This window comes from Martes martes (assembly GCF_963455335.1).
Source record: "Martes martes genome assembly, chromosome: 3".
Taxonomy (NCBI): Eukaryota; Metazoa; Chordata; class Mammalia; order Carnivora; family Mustelidae; genus Martes; species Martes martes.
The window spans coordinates 70,155,887-70,175,009 of record NC_137890.1 but is presented as its reverse complement, the minus strand read 5'-3'; the positions used below and the strand labels follow the sequence as shown (position 1 = coordinate 70,175,009).

The window sequence follows — 19,123 nt, the reverse complement described above, 5'->3', positions numbered from 1 at the left end:
TCCCACCCGAGCGAGCCGCGCTGCGTGGGAGGGGGCGTCCCTACCTGGAAAGCTGGGGACTCTGGGAGACTGGCAGCCAGGAGACCCTGGGTGATGCTCCCTACCCCCTGACCCCCAGCCCGCTCGCCGACCCCCTCCCTTGCCTCTCGCTGCCCTTCGCCCTGAGGGGAAAGGGCCTGCGGGTTGAAACACAGATACTTGCCCCGGGCCGCCCGCCCTGGAAGTCAGGCCCTCTGCAACAACCCTCCTCCACCCACCCCCCACCCCCGACTGGCCTAGACCTTGAAAGTGAAATAATTTTAGTCAACGATTAAAGAACGTGAACAGCATTTTGAATAGTAACAGTAAAGCCCATTGTCTTCCCCAGTTTGGGAGCACCAGTATCTGGCTAGTGTCCCAGCGGCTCATACCGCTGTCCCACGGCCTGTGTCATTTGTTCTTCTTCTTCTTCTTCTTCTTCTTTTTTTTATCCTTCTTTAGCCTGCCAAAAATATTCTTAGAAAGCTTTGTTGCTTCTACATAACTTTAAATCTCATCAGAAAAAGCACCCCTTAAAACTCAAATTGAGTATGGACAGTAGCATAAACGAGGTCTCATGAGAAGACCTGCACTGCCCAGGTGCTTGCTTGGCTGCCACCTGAGAAGACGCGGCCTCTCTGGAAGGATTTCAGCTCCCCAGGGAAAGGAGCAGTCTCTGGAAATCATTTATAGTGAAGTATCCAGAATTAAGTTCTAAGTTCCAGGAACTGGTGAGTGCCAGTTGCCTGATCACCATGGCACTCCCCAGTATTTCACACTCAAGAGTGTGATAGACTGATTCTATTTTTTGAACCAAAATTCGAGATGCATGGACCGAAAGAGACAATATTGAAAGTACCATGTTGGAAAAATCCACGATATATGGTGGCTTTGGCTGTAATAATTACAGTAATGCAAATGTATTTTGTTTCTGGCAGCTAAGGTATGAACATTTTGAAAAGGAATTGTGAAGAAAAACAATTTCCTTCTGAAACAAAATCCAGAGATTTCATAGTAAACTTTTGAAAGCAGAACCTAAGTAGGGAGGGGCTCTGTGCTGAGAATCACACATTCCCCTTGGGATTCCCCTGGGGTGGTGGTGGGGGGGAGATGAGCCGCTCACCCTTGGAATTCCCTTCCCAGAATCAGAGGAAGGATCTTGGCACTGCTGAGAAAACTAGAATTTCAAAAGCTTCTCTAAATATTAGGGGAAAAACCATAAGGAACAGAGAACACACATGACTCATAAAAATAGTGATGCTTAAATGTAGGTATTCTCTATTTCTATGTATTCTATCATACTTCTAATAAGAGAGTTTTTGCCCAGCCTCAAATACTACCTTTTTCATTCTAGACTTGCATCGTACAATACAGGAGCCACTAGCTACACAGGGCTATTGAGCACTTGAAATGTGGCTAGTGCAAATTGTGATTAAAATGCACACTGAATTTTGAAGGTTCAGTATGAAAAAAAATGTAAAATATCTCAGTAATTTTTATACTGATTATGTGTTGAAATAATATGTTGGTATGTTTGGTTAATATATAATTAAAATTAATATCACTTGTTTCTTTTTGCTTTTTTAATGCAGATACTAGAAAAGTTTAAATTAGACACGTAGCTAGTATATTTCTATTAGTGCTGCATGAGACCTCCCATCCACTTCTATTTTCTTCTACAGAGGGGGTCCCAGGCAATGCGGGATAGGGCACAGGAAGACACACAGCTTTGGGGTCTAGAGGTTGTAGTATATGGAGTCTGCAGTGTCTGGCAGATGGAACGGCCGAGTAGAGGCTGAGGAATAAGAGTGTGTTGCTCAGAAGAAAGGTCTGAGCTAGAGACAGAGCTTTGGAAAGCTTTGCCCTATGAGAAAAAGATAGACAAATACAGCAGACAGCTGAAGAGGGGGCCCTGGGGACACCAGCATGTAAGTACTGTGCCTTTGAAGTGGATCTGCCAAAGGAGAGTATGGGAGAATGATCAGCAAAGCAGACAGAACTCTAAACTAGAGGTGTATGAAGGCCCAGGGAAGAAGAGCTTCAAGGGGGAGAAAACGGACAGCAGTACCTGGAAGTGAACCTGGACACTTTTCCTTTTTTTCAATCCCCACATTTAACTAGTCAACAAGCTCTAGCTGTTTTTTCTGATTTATTCCTCTAAGAGACACTGTTTAAAGTTATCTGTGCATGTGTTTCCCCCCACTAGACTATAAGTAGAAACAGTATCACCCTTGTCCCCCCAAGATCTAACAACACAGCCTGACACTCAGGAGGTGATCAATGATTATATGTGGACCGGAACTACTTTCTCAATAGATAAGTGTGATCTTGGGATTTACTAAATATTAAGAGTAAACCAAGATCATGGTAATGTCAGCGAAGGAGTAAACAGTAAACGTATTGATGGATCTGAGATCCAGCTTCCTAGGAGCAGCAATCACATCTTTGCTGGTTCTCTCTAGGTGGCAGCCTCCCGAGATCCCGGATCCCTGTGAAAACACTCCTTAGTGCCCTCATTTCATCCAACCAACTTTTCAACTCTAGGGCTCTGTTCCATTTCTCGCTTATATGATGACTAGCACAATCTTACTCTGCTGCACTTGAAACCATTACCATGACAGATGGAAACAAAATTATAAATCATTTTCAGCAAATGAAACATTCAAATATTTCTCTAATTATTACTGTTTAAAAGACATGGAAAAATGAGGTACATAAGAAGAACTAGTGAAAACCAGGAACTTAACCCTCAAACCTACAGCTCCAAATAACCCAGGATTTGGAAGGCCCAATTATAAATCAGCCCCAGGTTTCCACCCCAGAGATGCCAAGATGGCAGAAAGTCTGAGACCAAGATGGAGCTTTCGAAGTAGTCTAACCAAAGTCCCTGGAATGTGTAGAACCAGTGAAAACATGTAGGTGCAGCTTTCCCAACGCTTTCCAATCCTATGTCTTTTCTTCCCCTGCCAAAATTTTTCCGAATTTTTTTCCTCAACAACATCAACTAGACTTATCCACATCCATATTCCTCTTGTCATATGTAAGTGGTATCAATGGAAAGGACCGGAAGGAAGTCTAGCTGTGCATGTGTGTAGACTCCTGATTGCCCAGCAGCTCCACTTGCACCTTCTGCCACTTTCTGCCCAATCTGACCAGTCAAAGACAGGACCTTATCCTCCTCTCTACCAACACTGTTCCCTCCTGGCTCTTCCCTCATCCTTCCCCTAGAAGCCAGATGGAGGCTGCAGGAAGCTAGAAGAAGTTAGGGAAAGGGGGACAAGGGAAGAGAAATGATGCAGCATATGTATGTCTACTTGGCTGAATTGACATGGGAAATGCACAGGACTCTGGTGGCCTGGGAGAGGTCTGCCATGCAGAATGTCCTCTGGATAAGCCTGATTTTGCTCACTGTACTCCACTGTCTCTGCCTCCCACAATCCATCCCTTATTCTTTTTAGTGCCATACTCTTTCCCCAAGGTGAGGACCATATCTTCTTTCCCACAGCACATATTTGCCACTGTGCACAAGATTACTTCAGGACTATGAGCTTCAAAGCCTGGGAGCAAGAGAAAGTAGGCTCAGCCCATTTTTCTAAAGTTCCATTCTGGAAATTAGGGCCAGATAATAAAGACAGGGGCTGGAGAAAGCTGGGGACATTCTGGAACCTGGCACAAGCCTGGATAGATGGTCAGCTGGTTTGCATCAGTACAGCAGAAAGGTGTTTCAGAACTGGTCACTACTCATGACATAGTCATTGTTAAATACTTATAATATTATCCTTGGGTAAGGCACGGCAGTGTGGATTCTAATGTATTCATTAGAAATCCATATAAATATTGCCAGTGAAGGCCCCTAAGAAAGCAAGGCTTTGCCAGATACCTGAGTCCCCTCTGCCAATGTTTATGCCTCCACGCTAATACCAGTCGTCTTCCCTGAAATCATCCCACCCACAGCGAAAAGCAAGTCCAGTTTCACAATGGCTCTAGGAGCCTACAGAGAGAGCAAGACTCTCGAGGAGTTCAAGCAAACCCCGAAGACCCTGGTCTCCATCTGGAACAGACCCACCATCTGGTAGAAAGATGAACTAAAGCTGTACGAAATAAGCATAAGGGAAAAAATAAAGCTATTTTAAATAAAGCCCTTAATTCCCAATAAAGATGGCAGATGGAACACAAATATTTAATTGCCACTCTCTCCTTGAAACCCCACTAAAATGTCGGGGAGTTTGTTTTGTTATTATATTTAAGTATAAACTATAAGAAAAAAGAGAGAAGATTGCAGCAACAAAATTCTGAAAACTGCAGAGCAAAGGCCACGTGTTAATTTGGCAAAAACAAACAACTAAACAAAAAACCCTGAAGTAGAGAAAGCTGTGAGTCAACACAATTTACCCTGCATAACCCCTAAAATCTCAGGAACTAGAAGATTTGGGGTTGGAGGCAAGGCTCTAAACAGGAAGGTCAGTTGGAATTCTGTTTAAGAAACAAACATCCAGAGTCAGGCAATTGCCCACCTCCTAGAGAAGCCTGGAGGTTTATTCCCTGGAGATCAGGCAGGATAGGGTGGAGTAGGAGGTAAGATAAGACAGTTGGGGCTCCCTTTCTGAAAAGAGAGGGAGTAAGAAAATGCCTATATGTTGGACAGTGAGTAATCACTCCTTGTTTCTATTTTCAAATATGAATTTTCATATTTGAAGTTTGTTAAACTAAACTAAACTGAACAGTTTTTAAACTAAAACAATTCTAAAAGATAGTTACCCCTAGTATGGCACAAGTCCCACAATCCCTAACAATATCCTTGAGGTCAGATTTGTTTCAGAATTCGGAAAGTGTGTGTTTGTTTGTTTGTCTATATACAGGACATGTGCATGTGTATATATAAACTTATATTCTGAATGGGGGCTGGGCAGCCCATGGTAATTAAACACATTAATATTTCTGCAATGAAATGTATGAAAGGTCGCACTAGGTAGGAGAAATAAGGAGTAAAACTAACCTGTTAAAGCGTTGAGTTTTGCTCCCAACTTAGTTTTAATACCAAACATTTAAGAAACAAAACAAAACAAAAACAACTTTTGATTCAGAGCTTTTTGGATTTCAGAATTTTAGAAATGGAATCACAGACCCATACTTAGATATAAGGCCTACCCTTCCATCCTGATGCGATTTTTAAAATAAACTATTAAAGTTTTCTGTGTCTTATTTTCTTCCATAAAACAAATTAAAGTAGGGCAAACATCTTCAAATTTAGATAATAAAATGTTCAAGTTGTTACCTCTTTTGTTGAGTTTTTTATTGTTCAGATAACTAATCAAGAACAGTTGGACAGATTATCCAAGCCAATTTGGTATCCCACGAGTATATCGCTGAAAATAATCCTTTGGGTGGGCACTGAGCACTCTTTCTTGGTGGGTAGGATCTTCAACAGCACCAGGAAGACTGAAGAATTCAACTACAAACAAAACACAGGCCAAACAAGTCCAGAGAAAACAGTGACCTACATGGGATCTGCTGTCAGTTTATCAGGCTATTTCCCTATTTATGCCACTCCCCTGGCATCTAGGTCTTTACTCTGTCCCCACAGTCCCCACATCCTGCCTGGTCCTGCCTCATCCGAAGGGTCAGTCTCCCTCACACTGCCCCACCTCCTGTCTCCAAATCCAAACGCGTTCTCTGTCCCATTCCCTAAGGATCCAGCTATTTACGTGAGAAAGTTAATAATAAATACACTAACTCATGCAACTCATAAACCAAGTTTATGGAGTCAATGTGTGACTCTCCTCTATAACACAATTTCTGTTCTGTTCTGTTCTTTGAAATGCCTGGGACATTTCAAAGACAATGCTTTAACTCAAGGAGGTATTTAGAGAAAGGGAATTAACCCTTCTAAGAGCCTATTATTTTTCAGGCACTATGTTAAGTACTTTGCACAAGTTGTTTTGCTAATCCTCATGTAATATTCCAGGACAGGTTGCTATAATAAATCTATTTTCTTATAGGTGAAGAAATTGAGGCTCCGAGAAGGTGTCTTGTTTAAGGTCAGAAAGCCAGCCAGCAAGAGCTTCAAACGGGGAACCCATCCTACTTCTAGCCCTCTGCGCCACCTCCTTCTGCAAGAAAACACCCTGGGGACCACAGGAAGGGGATTTTGAAATAGACAGGGACTTGAGGGTCCTAGAGCCAACCACATGCTCCTGCTAGTTCCCTCTATGCATTTCTATCTACCCCTTGAGGCCCACTAATCAGCACATTATGCCAGACACAAAACAGGGAGGCATGTTCTCATTATAATTATAAAAAATCCTGTACATAACCCTGGTGCTGATAAAGCACCCCCCCACAAGAAAAGACTAATAATTAGGGGTGACTGCTTTGTAGGAGAAGACCAGAAGGCAGTCTAGCACAAATGTGGAAGATGAATATAAAAATCAAAAGTATTATCCAGAAAGTGTCCTTGACACAAAACATCCAAATTCAGCAGATGGAAAAGACTCCCAAATTGGCCACAGCCAAATCTGCCCATGCTGGCTGCGTGCATCCCGTACTGGTGTCCCTGTGGGGCTGCTTCATGGAGCGGGGAGGGAAAACACTCCCTTCCCAACTTCAGCCCCAACATAAACTCCATGAGGGCAGGACTATTTTCATGGCTAGAGCCTCTAGGTATAGAACAGTGTCTGAACCGAGGCAACTCAAGAAATATTTGTTGAACCAATAAATTAATTCCTTCACCTGCTTTCTCTGGAATTGCTCAGGGACTCTTATACCTTCTCAGACTACATTTATCCCACATTTTCTAAGGGTCCGTCCAAATCTCAGGCTCTTTTCCCAAACCTTTAGTCCTTCTCCTTCTTGCAGCAGAATCAGTTTTAAAAGAAACGAAAACATTTTTACTGGGTATATGTATATTTCTAGCTGAGAAATGGAAACCCAGAAAACTCTTAGAAATAAGATTAAAAGGAAGAAAGAAAACATATGGTAAATGCAGAGTGCATTCAATTCTTATCAAATGCAGACACATATACACTAAAATCATAGCAGCTGTGTTTATTTCATAATTTAGGCATTTGAAAAAAGTGCAAAGTGTTTATTTTAAAGTCAGCTCAATGTCAAGTTTAAAATATAATGTGAGTCTGTCTACATGTTTTACCTCCTTTCCTAAAGAATTTTTTAATATTTAAATATAACCTATATTCCTAATTCCCAGCTCTCATCACACAACAATCTGGGGCAGAGGGGCAAGGCTGGTAATCCCTCATTAACTGTGTTGACAGAGTACTCTAAAATATGTTCTAACCAATAAAGTTGGAAAATTTGGTAATGACAATCTAAGCTTTGTTGTATTTCACAAAAAGATCTGCATTTAAAGGAAATGGAAAATCACATGTGCAATGGCACACAGGGTTGCTATGGTAACAGACTAAATTTTTTATATTTACTCTTCAATTGGGGTATATAGAGCTATTACAACCAAATAATGTCAACATCCACTTCCTTCTGATCATACAGAGGTCTCTGGGATAAGTTGTACTTACAGTTCTGGAAACTCTCATTTTTAACCAATCTTCTTTTGTCTTTTCTAGAAATTATAATTAAAATACATATAATGGTGATTAATATTTGGCATTGGGGTTAAGTTTGTATCATTTTACTTATGTAGGAACATTCTCAAAATGGCAAAAGAAACCTAATAACCACAAGTGTCCATTTAAACATTTAAAATATTGGGATTGTATAAGAGTGTGTGTGTGTGTGTGTGTGTGTTTGTGTGTGTGTTTGGGCAGCAATAAGTTCTCGATGTGGAATGAAAAGAAATAAGAAGTTTAGAAAAATGTATTTGGTTTTACTAACTGGGCACAAAAAGAAATCTTTCCCATAGCTGTGCTTACTTAGATGAACAGTTAAGAAATACCTACTAGCCTGAACTATGTAATTTTATGTTTCACTAAATCTTGTTTTTACCACTGACCTCATAATGTACCCTTAGCATTGCCTCTGGGAACATTTTTTTTAAGATTTTATTTATTTATTTGACAGACAGAGATCACAAGTAGGCAGAGAGGCAGGCAGAGAGAGAAGGGGAAGCAGGCTCCCCGCTGAGCAGAGGCGCCCCTCCTTTGGGAACATTTAAATCACTATTAACTGATGCCAACTCTCTTCCCACTACATTATACAGTGCACTGCCTTTTCCAGAATTTCTATTACCTTTCTAACCTTCCCCACTAGTCTTCCTCCACCTACCTGGAAAATGAGCAGCCCGTTAGAACAGTCATGTCTCTCACTATGGACCAACAGAAAATACCAATAATGAGGTGCTTCCAAGTCAAGTAAATATGAATCTAATGTGTCGCTATTACTCTAACATAACAGGATAAGAATGCGGGCTGGACAGGGGGAAAGATGTAAGGAAGAAAGGGCTCTCCCAAACTGGGCACCTCAGTCATCCGCAGTAGGCCCTTATACCAACCTCACTACAGCAAAATTGGGGAATTAAACACAACTCTCTCTTAGGGATGAAGTGAAGGAGCAGGTACTATCCACCTATCCACATACAGTCCTTCTCTAATTTAATGTAAGGGATGTAGCCTTCATATCACCTTCAGTGATCAGATTTTCTCCAATTGTGTGTGGGGGGTGTGTGTATGTGTGTGTGGGTGTGTTTTAAGGAAATCAGTTAGAGAAGGTCTTCTTTGAAAGCCGTAAAAATATACCTCAACTGATGTCTTCCATTGTAAATAGATCATCTTCAGTGTCTCCCAGTCAAGGGAAACCACACAGTCATCAGGCAACAAAGATTCTGTGGAAATAAAAGGGAACAAATTTCATCTCTAATGTCATGCAGATATTGACCCTAAATGTGAAGATATGCAAACATGATACACAGGCTGACATAATGGTAAAAGCCTGGTTTGGAAGATGCTTCACTGACAGCTAAAGCAGGAGTTAGTCTGTCTCAGGGCTTTACTGGTAAACACTATCCTGACTCAATGAAAATGCATATGTATACATGTAAAATGACATGTATCATAGCTCATATTCTCATTAAGTACAAATATATATATATATATCAATAATACATACATATTATATAACACACATATTACATACGTAATAGCTTTAGGTGTTACTGTCACAGCACATAGGATTTCCTCTATTTCCTCTTTTCCTGTGATATGTATAAACAGTGCAACCGTAGCCAGTTTAGTCTTCACGCAAACTGGTCCTTCCACATAAGAGTGTCTGGGGGAAAACCCTCACAGACAATTAGGAAGGTCACAAATAAGTCCAAACACTGATATGCACATATCAGCCTTACCAAACCACACAAAATATTTACCTATCCTCACATATCCCTGGCAACATAGGTAATTTCATTTCTTCGGGCCTGTATGTGGCTTTACCATATAATGCATCCTAATACTAGGATTCGTTTGAGTTCCCTGCCTCCTTTACAAGGCCACTAGCCACAGATACATCAGAGCTTCACTTATCCAACCTGGCCAAACAAATCAGCACACAGTTTCCACTTACAGTTGTCTCCTCTTCTTTTATAAGCACCTGCCATATCCAAACACGAAATTCTTTCCCCATGTCTTTCTTTTCAGCCACATTTGTATAAGCACTGCTTATAATTCACTTCCACATTGAAGCCATCCCCCCAAAACCATAACCACATATTCTTTTTAACCATCCCTTAAGCACTGCTAACCTTGCTCATAAAATATTCATAAGCTTGTCATTTATAATTTCTATGTACAATAATTTTGTTTGGTGTTAGTCTTGTCTCCCCATTTAGAAAGTAAGCTATTTGATGAATGAGGTCTATTTCCTCTAGAAAGCTTTCCAAAGCTTAATTAATGGATGCCTGATCATTATTGCTGATTATGATGGTATTGTGCATTCAAGGGAGGAGGAAGTTTAGAATCTTTTCACACCAGTGCCTTCATGCTTTCTGATGCTGATCTAAGGCAGTGCTTGTTAATCTCTTTGAGCCAAGAGCTGCCACCCCCTTACCCCTGTCCTGGAAGCTGATAAAATCTAAGAAATGTCTCAGAAAAATGGTCCAGAATGACAAAAAATTTTGCATATAATTTTAAAATATGGACCTAGGACTAAGACCACTGACCTAAAATAACTTCACTTATCATTTAAAATTCCCTATAGAAAATGCAGTTTGATTTTTTTAAATTGGCGTATTTCTTTAGTGCATCTAGAAAGACAGCATATTGCAGCAAACTGTTTAAGATGTGATTCTAGGCAAAGTTTACAAAAATGATAAACGTAATGCTAGAAATGCAAGAGCCCGTTAATAATTGTGATCTCTCGCCCTGAGATTTAGCCAATCTCGGGTCTGGGTTCTGAGGACCAATTCGGGGCAGAACAGCAGAAATTTAGGAGCAAAGTAAAAACCTCTGGAAGATAAGCTGTGAGATAAGAGCAGGGCCCAGGGACCCAGCTGGTGTAGAAAAGAAAGAATATCAGGAAGATAAAGCAGAAGTATGGAAATTGGAGCTTTGACTTCCTGGCTCTTAACAGTTCTGTCCCCAAGGAAGGGGACACATTCTACTCCAGGAGATTACTGACACTGACACTGATTTACAGATAAGCAAAAATGGGGATATGTGCTCCATTTCCTGTGTAAGACACGTAGCATCTTAAATATGTTTAGTATTTAGAAGAAATTTATTTAGAATTTTACTTAGCATGTTACAAAAACATTCTCATATGTTTTAATCACAGGTGGGTTTTTCATTTCCAAAAACAACAATAGCAAGAAGGAACCTTCCAAGTCAACCTGTCAGACTCCTTCTTAATCTTTTTAATATTCTTCTCAGATAGTTGTAAAACTTAAACTTATTTCAGATATTTTTCATCATTTAATCTTCACTCTTCTCCCCTCTTTACTATGCTCGTATCTACAAGTCATGCTGTGAATGAGAAAGAAAGGGTCATATGCCAAATAAGGGAAATGTATAAAATAGAAAGATTTTTTTAAAAAAGGGTAACTCGTCTCTATTTGTTACATAATTACTGTTTGCCTGCCTCATCCTTTGTTCTTGTCAGTGTCTATTTATAGGGAGAGTCCAAGGATTCTAAGTGTTCAAAGACATTTAAGACTGCCAGTCCTCAAGGTGGAGGCGTGACTCTGAAGACCGTGCACCATTTGCCATGGGTCCTCTACTTCCACTACTGAAAAGCATCACAAGATCAATTAACTGCACGAAGTCACTAACACAAGGTAGAAACACTTAAAAAAACTACTCCTATATGTTAAACTAGAATTTTTGTTTGGAGTGAATAAACATAGTTTACCCATTGGAACTCCAGGCGATCCAAAAAGCTTTACTAGTTGAAAGGCAAACCCTTGTGATAATTGCAGCTCAAGGGATTCAAAGCCAGGGCTTGTAAAATCTTGGTTATCTTCAGTTTGCAAGAGCTGTAATGGCTTAGGTTCTTCCCATGTCTCCAGCTTCTCATCAAAATTTTCATTTAAAAAGTGAAGATCAGAAGTGACCCTAAAAGAGTACAAAGGATCAGGTTGGCTACTTAAAACTTCTGAAGAAACAAACCCTATGTCACGTGGTTGGTTATCTACTCTTGTTTGAGATTTGGAAGTCAAAAATGATTTCTTGCTTGTAAAAGATACCATCCAAAAGCTAGATGTATATTGTAGCACAAGAGAAGGAATAGGGTTTTTGTAAAAATATACAGAGTGTCCATTAAATGGCAGGTAATGGGAGTAAGATCGTCTACCAACATTTAGAGGAGGATCTTTGATAATATCAAAGTAAAACCATGATGGGTGATGATTAAAGGTCATGAGTTTTTGTGTGGTCTCCTCTTTATTACGTGTTTCTGAAATTCTGTCTTTTTCTTCTTCCAAAATAATTTTTAGTCCATGGCTTTCTGTTAACAAGCCACATTCACCTCTTTCTTTTACATTGATATAGCTCTGTGCCAGTAAGTTAAAGTTTGGTGCCAAATTGAAAAGCCGTTTCTCTCTCCTTTTCTTATTCTTTGTTGAGTGTAAGTCACTCTTTGGGATATCCAGGTTAGGCAAGCAGCTTCTAAAGATACTTGTTTCTGTTGCTATGATTGAATCTGTATTCTCATTTGAAGGTGACAAATCTTCATTTTCTATCAAAAGCTTCTCCTCTACCAGTGTTTCTGGACTGCTTCCTGGTACTGAAGTTTCTTCGGAAGTGGAGATCAATGTAATCAATTGTTCCCTGCTGTCTGGAGAGGCCAATTTTTGCCATCTATCTTTCTTTGGTCTTTGTTCACATATAAACTTATGAGGTCCCTCAGGCCAGCTCCCCAAACAGGATTGTCTCTCAGAGCCTGGCTGTAATTCTTCATCAGATAGATTGTTTGGAAAAAGAGCCCAAAAACTACTTTTAGTTGCACTTACTCCTTGTTCTGTTCTTAAACCTTTATCTGAGGTTCTGGACGCAAACTGATGGCACAGGATTGTTTCATTTTGGAGTCTTTTATCTACCTTCTCTCTCTTTTGCATAAATGAGCTGGGGATGTCAGCAGATCCGCTCTGGATGTTTGATGCCGTGAGATGCCTATTTCCAGGATGCTTTCCTACCTTTGTGCCAGAGCAGTCATCACTTGTTATGCAGGGAAGATTCTGAGTCATTGTCAGGCAAGTCACAGAGTTTTCATTTGGCATCAGTGACACATTTAGAAACAAATCATTGTTTTCTCTAGGGAGATCATTTTTTAATGTATTGTCCAGCTCAACTGCAGATACAACATTTGGAAAACTATCTTCAGGATTTATGCTTTTCCATACTTCATCTTTGTGGCTGTTCACTAATTCTCCTCGTTTATTTCCCAGTGCACCAGTGAAAGTGCACACTGATTCTCTTTTGGTGTCTCTGACGTCTTCCTCTTCACTCTGAGATGGGTCCTGATCTCCTAGCGTATGATAACTTACGGTTTCAAACGAGTTTTCCTCCACGATTTTACTATGATTGTTCTGCTTTTTATTTCTTTTTCTGCTTCTCTTCTGTTTGGTTTTGCTGAGCCTGTGCCCAGTTTTCTTCAAATCTCTTTCTCTGAAATATAAAAGAATTAAGAACATTTATAACTTAATTATTTGTATAACACTAGCAAACTAAAACATACTCTTATAGTGCAAAGTTACAAATCATTAGTACAAGAGATTCTAAAGCATTGTGTACTTCATAGTGTAATTTTAAATTACTTTGAAAAAGAGGGAAACTTGAATTCTCTCAGTTAAAAATGAGTACACTTCAAGAAAGTTACAAGTCATTTTCACATACTTGCTTCATAAACCAATAACTTTATGAAAACCCAATATTTTTCTTAGGAAAATATTATTCATATATGCAAAATATTATATAAATAGCCTACCAACAAACATCTTGGTTTTCCTAAATCTTGAATGTTTGAAAAGTACAGCTGGCATAGTCACAGAATGGGACAACTGTAGTAGCTTTAATAGCTAGGTTTTCACTAGACATGAAAAGTGTGGCAATTAAATTGATCCATCAAATTGCAAAGAATATTTAATGACAAGCAGCAAAGTCCAGCATTTGTGATATGCTTCTAATTGCCTACCTGGCAGTGGTTCCAAAGGAGAGGTTCCACCACTACTTTGTGAGGTGTTTGTAAATGTGTGAAGGCATTTTTGGTGGTCACAATGACTGGAAATGTGTCACTGGCACTTGGTACTGAGGCCAGGGATGTTTACCATCCTGCAATGCCAGAGACCATTTCACAGTAAAAAATTATCCTATCTAAAAGAACAATAGTGTTCCCACTGAGCACACTAAAAGTTCACAGTTGTCCTTAATTGAAGGTAATCTTTTGATCCTAACAGAAAAAAGAGGATAGAGAACATTTTCTAATATAGAATATAAAGGTCAGGTTATCTTCTATAAGGTACAGATAGAGACATAGTAAAATGCAGTGGGAAGGAAGGACAACAGACACAGCTGAGGAAAAAAAAAATCTAAGAAAGAGAACAGAAAAAGAAATAAACAATTAAACAAGCAAACAAACATGGAAGCCTAAAGAGATAAGGAGGAAAAATCTCAGTTGATTGACTGGGGTTTGACAAAGGAACTTGTCAAATCTACCCCTGGTCCCTCGCCTGCTTTATTCCATCCCATGCTGTCAGACAATTTTCAATACACAGGAGCCCTGAACACCTTGTTCTTTGTCCCCTAATTGCTGCTGTCCTTGTTTACACATTCCTGGATGTTAGTGTAGAAAGAACATTAGGAAATGCTAAATTACTCAGAAGCAGTTGTGATGGGACATCTATAAAAAGAATGTCAAGTGAAGAATGCCATCTTTGGCAGTAACTCCTCATAGTCAGGTCTAGCTGATTCCAGTGAAAGCTTTAGTGGAAGCCTAAGGTGCAGTAAGTTAATGAGACTCATATACAGACTAGAATGTTACTCTAAAAACAAATTGCACTCTTTGCCCAAACCATCCCATTACAGGGAAAGGAGGAAAGGGATAGGTAGAGCTTGTTGTTGCCTTATTTACTGCAGTAAATGGTAATATACTGAGGACTTAAAACTCATGCCAGGACTGGTGATTCTGTGGAGATGAAATCGCTTAATGTATAGCTTGAAACAGATCTATACAGCACAAGGAAAGAGACCCTTAATCAGTGGAAATGGGGTTACTAGATATGTATGGTTTAACACAAAACGGGTTATAACTCCCTATGCTATCAGGAATTCTAATGTCCACAATGTGACTTTGAAAACTGACTTAAAAAAAAACAAAACAACAAACTATTTGTTGCACACTTGCTATGTATTAAGACTAGTTGCTTTATACGTACTAACTCACCTAATCTTCACAACAATGATATGCAGTAAGGCAAATGCTAGTCTTATCCCCATCTCAGAAAAGCAACTGAGAAAAGAGAAATTAAAGAATTAGTCTAGCTACAGCCACTGTGGAAAACATTATGGAGGTTCCTCAAAAAATTAAAGACAGAACTACCATATGATCCAGTAATTCCACTGTGAGAATACTGAGAATATACCCAAAAGATACAAAAACTCTAACTCAAAAAGTTATCTGCACTCCCGTGTTCATAGCAGCATATTATTAACCATAGCCAAGACAGAAACAACCAGAGTCCTTTGAGAGACAAAGAGATAAAGAAGCAGTGGTATATGTATACAACGGAATATTATTTGGCCATTAAAAACAAGGAATTCCTATCATTTGCAACAACACAGATTGACCTTGAAGGCATTATGACAAGTGAAATAAGTGAGAGAGAAAGACAAATACTATATGACCTCACTTACATGTGGAATCTTAAAAACAATAAAAAACAAAAACCAAACTCATAGAAAAGGAAATCAGAGCTGGGGTTACCTGATGTGGGGGCTCGGTGGAGGAGGAATTAGAAGAAGGTGGTCAAAAGGCACAAACTTCCAGTTATAAGGTAAATAAGTCCTAGGGACGTAATGTACCACATGATGACTATTATTAACACTGCTGTGTGGTATACAGAGAAGTCGTGAAGACAAGAGATCCCAAGAGTTCTCATCACAAAGAGGATTTTCTTTCTTTTTAAAAATTGCATCTACATGACATGATGAATGTTAACAGAACCTATTGTAACCATTTAACAACACAAATAAATTAAACCATCATGCGATCCACCTTAAATGTATATGGTGATAGATGCCAATTATTTCTCAATAGAACTGGAAAAGGAAAAAAGAATTTGCCCAATGTCACAGGGCTACTGGCAGGATTCAGACCAAAGCTGGCTGTCTCTAAAAGTTCATACTCTTTAACCATCCTGCAAAACAGTTTCTTAATTTAAAAAGAAAATTTTACAAAAAATACTTCCCTTCTCTCACTTTCTTCTCTCCTCCCTTTCATCTTCAAATTGTCACATATACATAAACAGAGATATTCAGCCGGTAAGAGCTAAGTCCTTCCCATGGAAAGAGCATTTGGGCCTTGACTTCTACTATCACCTAGTAGTGACTTGAGAGCTTTCTCTTGTCCTCTCTCTTTCTGAATCAAAGCAAACAATAAACAACAGCAGAAAGTGAGAAGAGGTGGTGCAGAGCAGAATCCATCTCCCTCATCACCCTTTATGTCAAGGCTCCATATGAGCAATAGGCAGGTGGCTTAAACTTTGGATTGGCAAATGGGCATAAGGGTCTTCTTCTGGAATTGATTCATTTGTCGCAGGGTGGAAGTAGTCAGAAATGATCACCTTCTGGATGTATTTTAAAAGAAAAACAAACAAGACTTGAAAATAAATTAAATATGGAGTATAAGAAAAAGATCAAGTATGAGTAAAAGGATTTGGGCCTGAACAACTGAAGGGATAAAGTGGCCATTTGCGGAGACATAGAAAGAAGCCTATGAAAGGTATGGGTTTAGAGACAGAGTTGCCAAATCAGTTGCCTCAAAGTTCAGTTCAGAGTTTGAACCAATACACTAATCTGTCTTTATAGCAGAGGTTAGAAAGAGGAGAAGATGAGGGCTTTGCCAATATTCCTCAAGGGTTCTTTTGTTTTTTGAATGGATTACAATCTGAAAGCTACTTAGAGAAAGGGGAGTAGAAACCTGCTAATAATGAATATTCATGATGCCTGCAGAGAAGTTAACATGGGTCATGAAAGAATGAGCTGTCTTAAAAAATAAACTATCAAAGTCTGGGAGATCAGGGAATTTATTAAGGTAGTTTGTTAAAAGAGTCCGTCAAAGGAGACACTAAGGATTGGAATTTCAACTGAAAATACAACACAATGCCAAGAAGAATGAAAATCAGAAGACTGCACTGGGAAGTGTGCCTGCACCTTGTACTAGTTCTGTACCATGAAGCTCTCTATAGCTACCATGCCTGATACAGCACTTGGACCAGGCCTTCTGGAAAGAAAACACAAACCAATAACTGACTTGTGAAGCACTTGGGAGAGAAGAGAAGGGATGGTGTTGGTGATAACTTCCATTACAATGTGTATGTATGGGAGGTGGCTAATCAGTGGATATATTTATAAAGTGTGGGAGGCTCATCAAACCTGTGCCAAGGCTCATTAAGCTTGATCTCATTTGTGCTGATTCATTTAGGGATGAATGGCACCATTAAAAGAAAAGAAACATCACTACAAAGAAGTTAGTCATGGAGAAGAAATCAGGAGAGTTGGAGGCACAGGCTGTAGCTTCAGGAAAGAAAGGAGTGAGTAGGAAATGAACAAATAGTAACACATCTCTGATTTATCATATTTTGTTTTCCAGATGGTGGCTGAGAATCCAAGCTCCTGGGTAGGAATGAGTGTACCTCTTAAGAATAGAAAGAGTGTTTGCTCAGAGGCAAGCTAACCTGACCAAGTGAGCTGTGACTTGAAGACAGAAGTGAGAGAACATCCAGATAAAGCCAAAAACTAACTATTGGGGGCAAAAAAAAGGTATGGCAAGTGCCTAAAGTAAGGGGCTGAAACCGGTATTAACCTTTTTTCTTTTTATAAGATTTTGTTTATTTGAGAGAGAGAGAGACAGAGAGACAGAGGGACAGAGAGCACAAGCATGGGAGGAGTAGAGGGAGAGGGAGAAGCAGACTCCCCACTGAGCAGGAAGCCTGACTAGGGGCTCGATCTCAGGACTCCAGGATCATGACCTGAGCCAAAGGCAAACATTTAACCAACTGAACCACCCAGGCACCCCTAAAACCAGTATTTTCAATTGGAGAAGTCTATATACTAATTCATGAAGCATGAGCAATGCATGAAGTAAAATTCGATTAAAACACACACAGATCATAAAAGAGATGTCTAATAGCTTTTTGGAATGACTGTAGTTGAACAAATCCAGGTGTAGATCTTGGTCCTGGTTCAATAATAAGCTAGTAGTGAGATCTTGGGCAAATCAGATTTCCCTTCTAAAATGGGAATAACATTACCTCCTTACAGAGTTGTAAAGTTTACTAATATAGATGGTCTTAAATGACCTATACTTAACTGACACAACAGATTTAATAATTCTCTCCATTGCCTCTGTACAATATAATGGCTGATGCCAATGGTACAAAAAATGTTCCCAGCTAACTGCCTGCTTTCTAGTACAACCACACCTTTCTGCTCCCATTGTTTAGGGCTGTATATTTATTTACAAAGAGACAGATGAATTTTTCCCAAGTCTGTTTATACTAATCATAATTTTTACTATAACTATGTGGTTTGATTAAACACTATGTAAACATTACATCAACGAGTGGAATAGGAATACAAGAAAGTTTCTATAAAAAATTAAATTGAAGTAACTGAATCGATATAGATGAGGCATTAAACAGTTGTTATCAAATGAAGTATGGGCTGGATGACAATGAAGTTTGGTTCAAAATCGTAAAATCCTATAATTCTGCACTCATATTGCTTTGAAGATTTCTTTGGGTTCTCCCTCCAACTGACATCAATGGAAACAAGAAATTCTTGACAACGCATTACAGGTATGGCTTATACATAAAAAAATAAAATAACCAGAATCATACACTAAAGAGAATCATACAAAAATATTAGTGAATGGATGTGTATGTAAGCATGCATTTTACGTTCAAATAAAAAGTTTAAAATATGTATCATTTCTTAATGATTCCTCACTTAATCAACTTATTCAATGAACAAACCACCTGCTTGTCCCAATTATCTTAGATAAAAAGACTTTTATCCTAAATAAAACACTTAGCACAACCTCTGGCACCTGGTGAATATTTTGTAAATGGCAACTTATTTTTACCACATACCAACAACAAAATAATCTTTTATAGTCATTAAGACTCTCAGGATACTATTCAAGATTAGAATGTGACAATGGATAGTATGATTTATATAAAAAAGAACAGTTGAGATAGAAGAGCTGGAAAGTCCTCAAAATGTGATTTATTTAATATAATGGCACATTATCAGAAGTAGAGTAAGATTTTTCAAGTGTCCAAATATAGACAAACTGAAAAACCCACAATCTTTATCAGAGATTAAAATATTTTTCTCAGTACTTGATAGAACAAGTAGACCAAAAAAAGGATATAAAAGTTATAAATAGCACAATTAATAATGCTCAATATAATGATCATATGGAGCAC

General features: G+C 39.0%; 1 protein-coding gene across 3 annotated transcripts in view; it reads right to left on the bottom strand.

Annotated features, from left to right (window-relative positions):
• Nucleotides 1-5,034: 5,034 nt before the first annotated feature.
• The window catches only part of N4BP2L2 (NEDD4 binding protein 2 like 2), a 77,504-nt gene continuing 63,415 nt past the window's right edge, over nt 5,035-19,123 (bottom strand). The window contains exons 7-10 of one of the 3 annotated variants that reach the window (XM_080799690.1): nt 11,329-13,082; nt 8,727-8,812; nt 7,551-7,594; nt 5,035-5,470 (exon numbers count right to left, since the gene is read on the bottom strand). In XM_080799690.1, coding sequence (XP_080655816.1) covers nt 7,571-7,594; nt 8,727-8,812; nt 11,329-13,082 — 1,864 coding nt within the window. In that variant the 3' untranslated portion in view covers nt 5,035-5,470; nt 7,551-7,570. Of the gene's footprint in view, nt 5,471-7,550; nt 7,595-8,726; nt 8,813-11,328; nt 13,083-19,123 lie in introns of those variants that run through there. The other 2 variants (XR_013966607.1, XR_013966608.1) reach the window with 2 other exon arrangements.